We start from the raw sequence: 13,188 nt of genomic DNA, 5'->3' as shown, positions 1-13,188 counted from the left end.
TTGTTGCAAAGATTATTAAAATGCTGCTGCACTCAATAAGATTATATCATAGTAATACATTTCAAAATAAATAGATTGTGTGGCACTTCTGCTCGGCCAGCTCCTGCACCCACAGCCTATTCAGCCACACCTGTGGATCATCGACTTGATGAGCATGAGGTGCGTTAAAGGCTGCAGAAGATACTCAGCCAGCGCTGGAGCATTACCTGCCAATGGTAGTCTTGTTCTAGCCTTTTACTCGTGTCCAAAACCCAGTAATGATTTGTATTTCTCTCCTGCCTCCAGCGAGTTACCCTTGATGTCCTCCTGTTTCCTGAATCCTCCTCTGTGGGCCTCGAGCTCCTCTGTGACTCATCAGCTGCCTCCACGCCTTCCTACCACTTGCCTAACGCCTGCCATTGTTCAGACGTACACCTCCTTCACCTGGAACCATTTGGGTCAGCCCTCCCCACGTCTGACCCCGACCTCCATCGTAAGGAAGATCAGCAATAACATTATCACCCTTGACTATAAGATCCTTAATCACCATTTTGCTCTTCGGGGTTCCAGTGTCCTCCCTGGCTTATTGCATTATTTATCACTTGTAAATAAACTAATTCATTCTGAGTCTTGGTCTCTGTTCCCCTTGGTCCTTATATCTGGGTATAGCCACAATTATTACAGCTTTGTCCAAATAAATGTCCTGTATTCCTTGTGTTGTGTGCATTCTGACTGTTTATTGTATAATATAAAGAGGGTTTGGTCTTAAAAAACTTTGCTACATGATGCATAAGTTAGCAGAATACACCTTGGCTTGTTTTATGATTTAATGTTTGAAGTTTTTAAATGACATAAACCATTTTTATGATGTTCAAAATCATTTAATTTCCAGTTTAAAGTGTTGAAATAGAGACATTCCAGTCTCCTGCTGTAATTTCAGTGCATACTGTGTGTGTGTGTGTGTGTGTGTGTGTGTCCTGCTGCCGCAGCAGTACTTTCCCCAGACAGGTTTCTTGCGTTTTGTCTGAAGCAGGTGCGTAAAGTTGCAGGTAAGTCACAGAGAACAAGGTCAGACATTGTTTTTGTCTATGCTCCCGCAGGTTGGTTTCCAGATGTGAAGCTGCTGCTGGAGTGTGTGAGTCACAGTGTCTGTTGAGACGCCCACCGCAGCTCTGTTGTACCTGAGTGCTACCAGACATGCCTGTGTCTGTCTCTGACGGAAGAAAGTGATATGTTTTCAGATTTTTACAGCCAGTTTTGTAACCCTACCTGTAAATCTTTGACTGCCTTTTGATTTGACATTTTTTCAGACAAAACAAACCTGCAGTGACAAGACAAGCAAAGTCTCTATGAGCTTTACTTTACTTTTACCCAAATCTCATAGAATACCAACAATTTGACACAAAGAGACACAAAGTTCAGTCATTCATTTAAACAAGTACCATCCATCCATCTTGTACCTCTTATCCATAGTCAGGTTGTGGAAGCAATGGGTCCAGGAGAGAAGCCTAGACATCCCTCTTCCTGTGACACTTCCCAGCTCATTCTGGGGGACCCCGAGGCGTTCCCATGCCAGAGAAGATACACCCCTCCAGTGGCTTCTGGATCTTCCCTGGAACCTCCTGCCAGTGTCATGTGCCCAAAAAAACTCTAAAGAGGCATCCTAATCAGCTGCCCTAACCCCCTCAACTGACTCCTTTCAATGCGGAGGAGCAGCAGCTCTACTCTGAGCTCTCCCCGGATGACAGAACTCCTCATCCTATCTCTAAGGCTGAGCCCGACCACCCTTTGAAGAAAGCCCATTTAAGCCACTTGTATCTGTGATCTCGTTATTTCAGCCATGATCTAAACCTCATGACCATAGGTGAGGGTCGGAATGTAGACAGACCAGTAAATCGAAAACGTTGCTTTTGGACTCAGTGCTTTCTACACCATGACTAACTAAAACAACACCCTCATTACTGAGGATGAGGACCCCATCCGTCGATCCATCTCCCACTCCATCATACCATCATTTGTGAACAAGACACCCAGATACTTGTACCCTGTACTCCCACAGCACCCCACAGCACCCCCACCCCCCCCACACACACACACACAGAATGCTTTAAGGAACACGGTCATAAACTTTCTCCAGATCGGCAAAGCACATGCAGACAGGATAGGCAAACTCCCATAACTCCCTTAGCAACTCCTCAAGGATAAAGATATTTAGATAGATAGTTTGAAGACACTCTCCTGGTCTCCCTTTTTAAAAATGGGAACCGCCATCCTTGTTTGCCACGCCACAGGCATTGTCCCAGTCCTCCATGTGACATTGATGAGACATGCCAACCATAACAGCCCCATAATATCCAGAGTCTTCAGCATCTCAGGGCAAATCTCATCCACCTCCGACACCCTGCCACCATGGCACTTTATGATACCTTGGTGATTTCTGCCATGGTAATGGACTCATCTTCCCCCAAGTCCTCAGACTCTACCACCTCAAAGGTGGACATGGTGAGTGGATTAAGGAGATCCTCGATGTGCTCCTTCCACCTCTCAACAACATTCTCAGTTTGGGTCAACAGTTCCCCACCCAGATCAAGCACAGCCTGGAATAAGGTCCACTTTATTTTTCCTGAGTTGGCAAACTGTTTGCCAGAACTTCCTCAAGGCCAACTGAAAGTCCCGAATTCCTCCCATGCCCAAGTTTTTGCTTCTGCAACCATCGACGCTGCAGTCCTTCTGGTCACCCTGTACCTATCTGCTGCTTCAGGAGTCCTCCAGAACAACCAAGTCCTGAAGGCCTCTTTCTTCAGCTTGACGGCATCCATCACTGCTGGTGTCCACCAGCAGGTCCTTTGATTTCTGGATTCTGGATTTGACACGATCTGTTTAAAACTTTAACTAATTGGCATTTTTGATGTATGTGAATGTTTATGCCCTGAGACAACATTTGTTTGAAATTGGTGATATATAAATTAATAAACTGGACTGAATTAGTCTAAAACTCTGACATTAAAGATGGTGAATAGTGTTTGGATCTTCGATGAATGCTAGACATTTGTTTAAAAGCTGTATTTCTAATGCTTCTCTCTCTTTGTAAATAAATACAAATTAAGCTTTTACTCTTCAGCCCAGATTTACACGGGATTTACCATCATAACGTCTTCACATTTGGACTTAACACTCAAAAGATTTACTTTGTTTGTTCTACTCTTGAACTTTAATTCCTGGTGAGAATGTGCTTGTTATTTTTGAGCTGCTTTAGTTGCATTTTAAAGGCGAGCGGAAACAACAGCTTTTAACATTGCTTTGCTCGTTCTTCCTGCTCCATTCTCTCCTTGTCCAATCTGCTGTTCAGTTTTCGGTGCTTTCATGCTCCACAAACCCCATTTCCACTGAGTATAACTGACTGTGTGTCCTGAAACTGTAATATTGACTTCAACACAACATTCAGAAAACTGATTTCCCCCTGACTTTACTTATGAGCGAGTTAGATGTTAGAAAGGGGAAAAAAGCTCAAATGTTAGAACATGCTGCTGAGCTGAAAGCACAGAAGGATTTATTCTGATTCAAAGTGAGGCTGACAAGTGTGGGGAAGAGTGGACGGAGCTGCTGGGACTCAATGGGTCTCGCAGGACCTGAGATGACGGCTGAAAATCAGAGCGACAGCACATGGAAATAGAGAACGGAGGATCGTCATTGTCTATAAAAAGAACAAAACACCTGAGCTTTTGGTGCATTTGCTGATGTCATTTTCACCGTTTATTTTGTTATTAAATTTAAATGGAAAACTCAGCAAAGGTCCCAACATGGGAGGAAACTGGTTCTTTAAAATAGCAGGAAATTCAATAAAAGAAGGGAAAGGTAGATGAAAGGAAATCTGAAGTGTTTTTGGCTCAAATAAAACATGGATGGGATGCGTGGATGAAGTAAGCAGTTAGAAACTAGTTCAGTGATTCAGAAGTAAAGGGAGTCCTCTTGTGGTTGGAGGAAGAATTCTGGATTTAGAGTCAAAATGTTCCCAGTTTCCACAGTCACAATCATAAATCATTCATCCACTTTGACATAATCCAAACCTTCAGACTTTAGGTGAGGGTTGGAACGTAGACGAAGCAGCAAGTCGAAGCTTTTGCTTTTTAGCTCAGTTCTTTCTTTACGAAAGACCAAATCAGCACCCTCCAGACGAGGATACTGAGCCATCTCAACTATGCATCACCTAAATAAACATAATATAAAAATTTAAATAAGAGGTTTTGTGATAAAGAAATGGAGGGAATTTCAAACTCAAATTGATGTAAAGGTCAAAACTAAACTCATCAAATAATGTATTTCAATGATTAAAAACGCAAAGAAGCATATCACAGACTTTCACCTGTCCTAAAAACTGTGTAACAACCATGATTTCATAAACACTTTATGTTTTTATAATGTGCTGCACGCACGGGTGTCAGAAGTATTTGCAATGTGTGGGGACACACTGGTAGAGTGTGTGAGAGTTTGTTTCTATTATATTTGGGGACTTGAATAAGCTTACACACCAGTCATTTGTTTATTTTTGTATAAATATAAAAGAGGGGGTGAACCCGTTTATTTTATATAAATAAACTGAATTGAATTGAATTAAAATCCCCAAAGGGATATAAGGTACCCAAAGGTGACTTTAATCAGTTTGTGTATCTGTGTAAAACTCAAGGCCCCAAAGTAGACATAAAAATTTCCCAGTCTCAAATGTGAGAGCAAAAAATAATTTTCTCAAAAAATGAAGTGGGTAAAAGATAATGGACGGATGGATGGTGACTTTTGTTTTCTGTAAATTTAGAGTAAAACAAATCACTTACCAGTTTGTCCCTAAACCATTCAGAAAGGGGTGTCCCGTAAGGTAGGTGGTTAAAATATGCACCCTCAATGTGGACTTGGGCAAATCTGTGTATGTGTGTGTGGGTGGGTGGGGGGGGGGTGGGGGGGAGGATGTGCATGCGTGCATGTGTGGTGTATTTTAACTAGGCCTGTCTTGATAAACAACAAATCACTTAATCGCATGATAAATGAAAATTATCGACCTCATCTTCTTTTATTGGTTTTATCGTTTCTTCGTGTCTCTCTCTTTCTACTGAAGACACTGGATGACAAAAAGCTCAACTCAGGTGTTCTTCACTGACCCCTCCCTTTCTCTTTTTGCTTTAAAATCCATTTTAACCGTCCAAAATTGCATGCTTGGATTGTTAAAAGCAGCTAAGCTGAGAAGCTAAGCTACGAGCTAAGCTAACAGGCCGACCTCGGGGGAAAAAAACATCTGTCTTGTTGAAGCTCCAAAATTCACAGATGAAACCTGTGCCTTTGTCTAAAAAAGGTTGTTTTTTTCTGCAAAAAGAAGCTGAGAACTTGTTTACTGATTTTTTTATTAAAAGCTTTATGTGAAAAATGCTATGCTAAAGCACTCAAACCACACCGAGCATCCGCCATTGTGAGAACCGAATAAAGGAAGGAGAGATGGCCCATGTCACATCAAGGGGCCTCCCTGCCATTTTTCTTAAAGAGACACGCTGCTCGCTCTCTCACTATCCATCCTTCGAATCAAATGTTTTTATACTGCCATTCAGAGGTTGAAAGAAGATACTACATGTAAATTTAAATTAACCAACCTTCCTTCTTAAATTTGACAATAATGACTAATTATTGTCAAATTTCAAATAATATTATCGCTTATCGCAATAATTTCGGAGACAATTAATCGCCCAGCAAAATTTGGTATCGTGACAGGCCTAATTTTAACGGCTGCGTTAAGGCCTTCCATTACGAAACCTAACTCTCTCTCAAATCCAGATCGCTGCATTACAACAACCTTTACAGCTGCTGTATTTGCGCCATTGTGTATGGCCCCTGTTTAAAGGCAAATAACGTACAAAGAAGCCACATTTCACCTAGATTTTCTTACTTTAATTCCACTGATTTAACGCATGTTTCTCACCAAGTTTGTGGAAATTTAGCTGTGGGGTTTTAAAGACATTTCAACTTTAATGCACTTAAACACAGCGTCAGGTCGGCACTATTTGTGTTTATAAAGAAATAAAAAAACATCGCCACTAGCCTTTTTTACTTGTGCTCAACACTATTCATCGAAAGGATGTTTCTCACCAAGCTTGAGGACAATAAGTTGTGGGGTTTTAAAGAAATGTAAACTTTAATTAAATCACACAGCGCCTTTCACTTTACAGCGTCTTAAAGCGTCACACACAGCGTAGAACTAAGCTAGCCGCATGCAATGCAGACGCGCTAGCTAAAATGCTCCAGACGTAGCGCTCCACTTCTTTCAAGAATCATAACGTAGCGCTAAGCTAGCATGCAACACTGAGGTGTCTCCCCCTCCTCCCCCTGTGAGCGCCCTGCCAAGGCAAGAGACCCAGGGGACAAAAACTGATGCTGTGGAGAGTTGTAGGCAACCAGGAAAACCTGGAGTGGACTTTTGTTGGTTTGAGTATTCTCCTATTTATCAAATGGAATGGATTTGTTCACGAAGAAATAGAAACAGCGCTAAGTGAACTAATGTTTCATGGTAAATGTCGGGGGGTCAAATGAACATTTTTTAAATGTGAGGGGGACGCGTCCCCTTCACATATAATTGATGCAATGCCTATAGCAGCATGTCAGCGTTTTCTGAGCTGGAATCAAAACAACAAATATTTAAATATAGAATGAAAATGTGCAACATTTTCTGTTATTCACACAAATCATTAAAAAAAAAACATAAATTCAGAAAGACTCAAAACAGATCAAAGTTTTAACACATCCCAAATTAAGAGAAAACGATTAAACTAAATATACGGCATGACCTGATGTCATTTATTGAATGAATATGTTTTAAATTTACGAGATTATCGGCTAAAGATGTGAGCTGGTGCCAGATTATTTTTAAACAGTTTGAACAAATTCAGAGCTTAACAAACACTGAGTGTTTACTGTTTGTTTACCTTTAAATCTTAGACGAAAGAAAAATAATAAATGAATGTTGCATTTTTTTTCCGATAAAGGAATATTTATTAAATTTTTACTGAGCTTCCAAACTTTTTAAGCAAGTCTTTTGTATGTTTTATTAGAACAGAACAAGAAAATGAGCATACAAGTCAAAAAGCCAACGAGAAGGAACTGAAATGACTTATCACAATCAAATATCCACACATTGCACATTTTAGTCTCCGTCACAACCAGAAAATCATCACGTCCGACACGAACTCAAACACACAAGTTAAAACGTTTCAAATCGTTTTCTTTATTTTCTAACCGCATAAATGTGTAAAGGTTTCACCATTCCGCAGAGCGTTCAAGTTCAAACCCTAATCCTCTGATTGCTGAACAAGTTAATTGAGCTAATCCTCACCTAATCCAGATATCACTGCCTTTAATCTGTTAATCCAGTTTTTTTTTAAGACACAGATTAACCCGTTTCCTGAAACGTATCCAGGCCTTTTCTCATGGTTTAATGATTTTACCGTGACCGTCTTTAATGCAGGTATTTTTAGCCCTTTTTGTAAAACACACTTCAATCAACGTTTGTTTCTGCCCTTTACGTTCTGTTAAGTTTCTCCACGCGTCATTAGTTGGTCTTCGTCATGCTCTTGCTCTTCAGCTCTGCCAGTTTGTTGGTAACAAAGTTCCACTTGAAGGCCGGGTCCTCGTTGCTTCCTCCCAGAGATACGTACTTGGAGAATCTGTTGTTGCCGCTGCTCCCTCCTTCGTTCGCCTCTCCCTGGCTGTTCTGCCCGTCATGCTGTTCCTCCCCTCCACCAGCCTCTGGCCCCCCCACCTCAGCCTGCTCTGCTGCCCCCTCGTTTCCTGCAGCTGCAGCAGCTTCGGCCTGCTTCTTGGCGGCCCAGTTGGCTGCAAAGCTATCCCAGAATCCCGAGCGTCTGGTGGGCTGAGGGGGTTCTTCAGGTTTCGCTGCGAGAGGACTGAGAATAAAAAAATAAAATAAAGTAGTGGGTGCCTTGGATTTCTGTTGGTCTTAAATTTATTAGTCCTGTAGCAGCACTAGTAATACTAATACAGCCAGTACATACAGGGTGTATATCTAGTACTTACCTGGTACTTACCGAGTACTTACAGGGTACATACCAAGTAAGTGCATGTCACATAAATTATATTTACCTGGTACTTACAGAGTACAAAACAGGTTAGTACATGGTGCTTACCAAGTAAATACTGTTTACATTCTGGTTGCTGATGTATGTAATCAGTATGTACTTGTTACCTGGTGCCTGCCAAAATGTATTACTCTGTACTAGCAGGTTTTGCATCTGGTTCTTACAGAGTATTACCAAGTAATACATGTCACATAAATGGTACTTACCTGGTACTTATGGAGTACATAACAAGTTATTACATGGTGCTTACAGAGTAAGTACTGTTTACATTCTGGTTACTGACCAGGTACTTACAGGCTACTTACATGTTAGGCACCATGTAAGTACTGGATATATATTAAGTACTTTCCTGTTACTTACAGAGTAAATATCAGCCAGATGACTGGTATTCACAGGGTATGTAATCATTATGTACTTATTGCATACCTGGTACCTACCAAACTGTATTACTCTGTACTAACAGGGTTTGCATCTGGTTCTTACAAAGTATTTACATGGTACATACCAAGTAATACATGTCACATAAATGGCACTTACCTGGTACATTTAGGGTACATAACAGATTATTACATGGTGCTTACAGAATAAGTACTGCCAGTGCTTACATTCTGGTTACTGACCTGATACAAGGTATGTGTCTTGTTCTTACAGGGTACATACAGAGTAAGTACAGGTTAAATACCAGATACATACCTGGTACTTATAAAGTATGTACTGGGCAAGTATCTGGTATTCATGGAGTAAGTACTGTGCATTTACTTGTTCCATACCTGGTACTTAAAAACAAACTAAACAATGTTATGAAGTGACATATTACTGTGTACTGTACTTACAGTATCTGGTACAAATGCACCAGGTTTGCACCAGACTGTCCAGTAAATACACAGTAAGAGATACATACCAGGTGAATACCTGTACATACTGGGCTGTACAAAATTATAGCTTACGAAATGTGGAATTATTGGTTTATTGGGGAAAAAATGGATCTGTACATTAAGATTTGCAAGGCCTTCACATCGTAATTTATATATAATTTGACATTTCCCTAAATTAAAAACTGTGCTCCATGTAAAAAACTGTTAAAAAAAGATAAATACTTTCCAACCTGTCAACAAAATCTAATGAGGAAGTAAAAAGTCAGACGTGAAGAGCGTTCTCACTCACTGATCAGCCACCGGCGGGCTCTCGGTCTCCTCTAGAAGCTGGTGCTCATCTTCTTTGTTGAAAAGAGATGAGAATCTGTTCCAGCTTTTAGCCCCGGCCCCCTGCACCTGCAAACAGCCACACCCAAACACAGGGTCAAAGGTCAAATCACGCCGCTTGTAGCCGTTTTCAAAGAACAACGGTTGGTTTTAATGCTTTCAGGGGGCGGTGAACTTTGATTTAATTTCCTATGAGGCAGAAAGTGTTGCAGTATTTAATGAACACATTTGTCATAATATCTGTGCTTTGATTCCGTTACATGTTGATGACGATATGAAATTACCTGGACATAAATTGTCGCAAGTTTTCTATGTTCACCTACCTTTTTGGCCAGTTGGCTCACAGTGTTGGGCCCTTCATAATCCTGCATTGGACTCATGTCAATCTCCCCTTCTGTGACCTGCAACATCAGCAAAAATGAACTAAATGATTGTACTTCAATTGTACTTTGATTGTACTTCAGCCCATTCCCTGCTTCAAAGAGTTTGTGCACAAATGTCGCCATCCAGTGTTTAAAATGTGGTACTACAAGCTGTAAGAATCAGGAAACAGACGCCAAGAAATGCACTTCTAAAATAAATATAAGACTTTTTCTAGCGCAAAGAAGTGGAAATGTGGTTCATATGATGACTTTATCTCTCTTAATAAAATTTTGCATGGCAAATCAATTATTGTAAACATACAAATTCCAATAAAATGCACATGATTTGTTTTAAAGTCCACCTAAACAGCTTAAGCAACAGAATCTTATTTCATGTGTTATTTCTTTCCAAACGGGCAGAATTAACAGCAGAATGTGTGTCTTTTCTCGTGCGAACAGGTTGCAGATGTCAGCTGGCTGATCTGAGGACGCCCTGAGGAGTTGGCTATCTGTCTCATCCCCTGTCAGTCAGTCACTGGAAGACAAACTAATCTGTTCGCTCAGCTCCTGCGCCGGATCAAATTTCTCAGCTCTGCAGATATCTGGGTCAACAGCACGCTGTCTGTTTCCCTGGTACCAGTTCCTACAGAAAGCAAAGTTATTGCAGCAAGGCCACAAATTTCACAGGCACAATTTATTTCAACTAAATGACTCAGCCATGAGCATTACTCTTTTCTAAATTAAACAATTCTGGGAGTTAAGGCGTAGTTAAACTGTCGTTGAGTAAATGGATGAAAGGAGACTTCTGGAGAACATCACAGGATGATCTGGTGACAGCAAGAGTGAACTGACAGTTTAAAGAAGAGAAAAGAACTGCAACGTAACCTATTTTAATTTATTTACTCTTGAGTTGTTGGGTATGTTCTCCTCCTGACTTCGGACGTCTAAGAAGGAGAACAAGCCTCAAGCTAGGAGTGACTTAAAAGTACACACTTGTCCTCTGAAAGGTGAAGGAGTAGAAAAACGTGAGCCGCAGATATCGTTTATGAGAACATTACCTACAATGATGCATTTCTGAACAAGTTTTCTAATGGATAAGATGCTGACGAAGGAGAGAACACGTCTTAAAGCTTCTCCTACAATAAACACCTTTCAGGTTGATCTATAATTGGGATAAAATGCTACACAGCAAGACTCATCTTCAGGAAACAAAAGGTTTGGGATGTACCTCCTCAGCCGTGTCCTCCTCATACTCAGGGTTTAGAGTCTTCATCACCTTGCTTTTATAAACCTTCCACACTGGATTCATGCTTGCACCAACAGATGCCAAACGCTACAGGAACACGTCTTCTTGTGGTCCACCCTCCAACAAGTCTCCACGTCCAGCTTCAGCTCAGTTGGGCGTCAGCAGACCTGGTTCCATCAGAAACCCTCCCGGCAGACGATAGAGACCTGGACAGTGCTCAGAGCCGAGGCCTGAACTTGATCATTACTCCTTCTCCTGATCAGGTTAGGTCTGTTTAATCAAAGACGGTGGAGTGAGCAGCTACGGCCGTCCCCCTCACAGCGCCTGCAGGTAAAGCCCGGACGTCGTGTTGCTCGTGCACGCAGGTACACACACACTAGCATTCGTCACAGTTCATAATACCTGCCTCGGTCACTTGGAAACAGGTGTAGATTTCCTCATTTATATTTTAGAGGCTCTCTTTTCCAGAGCCAGAGGTTTCATTGTGTGCCAGCTCTGGTAGGCCGGCTCCTGTGACTCTGAGGCTCCCACAGCTACACAAACACTTTGCTGGCATGTCTGAAAGTTGGAAATGTTTTTTTCACATCTGAAGATACCACTTTTGAGATGTAAAACACAAACCAGAGGAGAGTTTTCTCAAATTGTGTATCCTTCATTTGGCAGATGAACCAACTCCACGTTCATGGAAACACCTTTAGACCTCATTGCTCCGTTGCCTGGTCACTTCCTCGTTCCCATCTCTGCCCTCACTGGTTGTTGCAGCACATCCCTTAAACACCAGTGAAGTTCAGGTGCACTGGCAGGTTTTTGATACATGCGAGGGCCGACTGGTGCGTAGATTAAGAAGAACGCTCGAAGCTCTGATGACCGATTGGATTTCACCGCCATGCCACTACAACAAGGTTTTATACAATTTGGTGCAGATTAAATAACGTTTGTGGACAGAAGCTTGAAAGTTTGTGAGCTCTTTAGAATTGTCTATTATTTCTGCATAAATATGACCTAAAACATCATCAGATTTGCAGACAAGTCCTAAAAGGAGAATTAGTTAAACAAATTAGACTAAAATATTATACTTGGTCATTTATTTTTTGAGGAAAACGATCCAATATAACATATTTGTGATGGTAAAAGTATGTGCACCTCTAGGATTAGCTGTTAATATTAAGAGTCTGGTGTTTTCAATCAATGTGATGATGATCAGGTGTGAGTGGGCACCCTGTTTGATTTAAAGAACAGGGATCTATCAACGTCTGCTCTTCACAACATGTTTGTGGAAGTGGATCATGACAGGAACAGAGGAGATTTCTGAAAACCTGAGAAAAAGAGTTGTTGGTGCTCATCAGTCTGGAAAAGGTTACAAAACATCTCTAAAGAGTTTGGACTCCACTAATCCAGAGTCAGACCGATTGTGGACAAATGGAGAACATTCAAGACCATTGTTACCCTCCCCAGGAGTGGTGGACCAACAAAGATCACTCCAAGGTGTGTTATAGTCAGGGAGGTCACAAAGGAGCCCACGGTAGCTTCTAAGCAACTGAAAGCCTCGCTCACTTTAATGTTCATGAGTCCACCATCAGGAGACACTGAACAACAACGGTGTGCATGACAGGGTTGAAGGAGGAAGCCACTGCTCTCCAAAAAGAACATGGCTGCTCGTCTGCGGTTTGTTAAAGAATCACGTGGACAAACCAGAAGGCTGCTGGAAGAATGTTTTGTGGACGGAAGAGAACAAAATGGAATTTTTGTTTAAAATGAAAAGGGTTACGTTTGGGGGAAGGAAAGCTCTTCCTTCCTTATCCCATCTGTGAAACACGGTGGTAGTATCATGGTTTGGGCCTGTTTTGCTGCATCTGGGCCAGGACAGCTTACCATCACTGATGGAACAATGCATTCTGAATTATATCAGGGAAGTCTAAAGGAAAAAGTCAGAGCATCTGTCCATGAACTGAATCTCAAGAGAAGGTGGGTCATGCAGCGAGGCCATGACCCTAAACACAAAAGTGGTTCTACCAAAGAATGGTTCAAGAAGAATAAAGTTCATGTTTTGGAATGGCCAAGTCCAAGTCCTGACCTTAATCCAACCAAACTGTTGTGGAAGGACCTGAAGAGAGCAGTTAATGTGAGGAAACCCACAAACATCCAGAGCTGAAGCTGTTCTGTGCAGAAGAACGAGCTAAAACTCCTCCAAGCTGGACTGATCAACAGTTACTGGAAACATTTAGTTGCAGTTTTTGCTGCACAGGGGGTCACAGCAGATAGTCAAAGCT

The 13,188-nt window shown here is 41.5% G+C and overlaps 1 protein-coding gene across 1 annotated transcript; it reads right to left on the bottom strand.

The window, feature by feature from the left end:
- Positions 1-7,528: 7,528 nt before the first annotated feature.
- LOC119409905 (uncharacterized protein C1orf232) lies at positions 7,529-11,137 on the bottom strand. The gene is made up of 4 exons (XM_037676811.1): positions 10,901-11,137; positions 9,634-9,711; positions 9,273-9,379; positions 7,529-7,916 (listed from the first exon to the last, which is right to left on the bottom strand). Exons 1-4 carry the CDS (start codon positions 10,979-10,981, stop codon positions 7,562-7,564), a joined length of 621 nt encoding a protein of 206 aa, XP_037532739.1. The 5' UTR covers positions 10,982-11,137; the 3' UTR covers positions 7,529-7,561.
- Between the last annotated feature and the right edge of the window lie 2,051 nt (positions 11,138-13,188).

Source organism: Nematolebias whitei, chromosome 5 (genome assembly GCF_014905685.2).
Source record: "Nematolebias whitei isolate Nwh7 chromosome 5, NemWhi1, whole genome shotgun sequence".
Classification (NCBI taxonomy): Eukaryota; Metazoa; Chordata; class Actinopteri; order Cyprinodontiformes; family Rivulidae; genus Nematolebias; species Nematolebias whitei.
The sequence above is the reverse complement of the archived record's forward strand: the minus strand, read 5'-3'. Positions and strand labels throughout refer to the sequence as shown.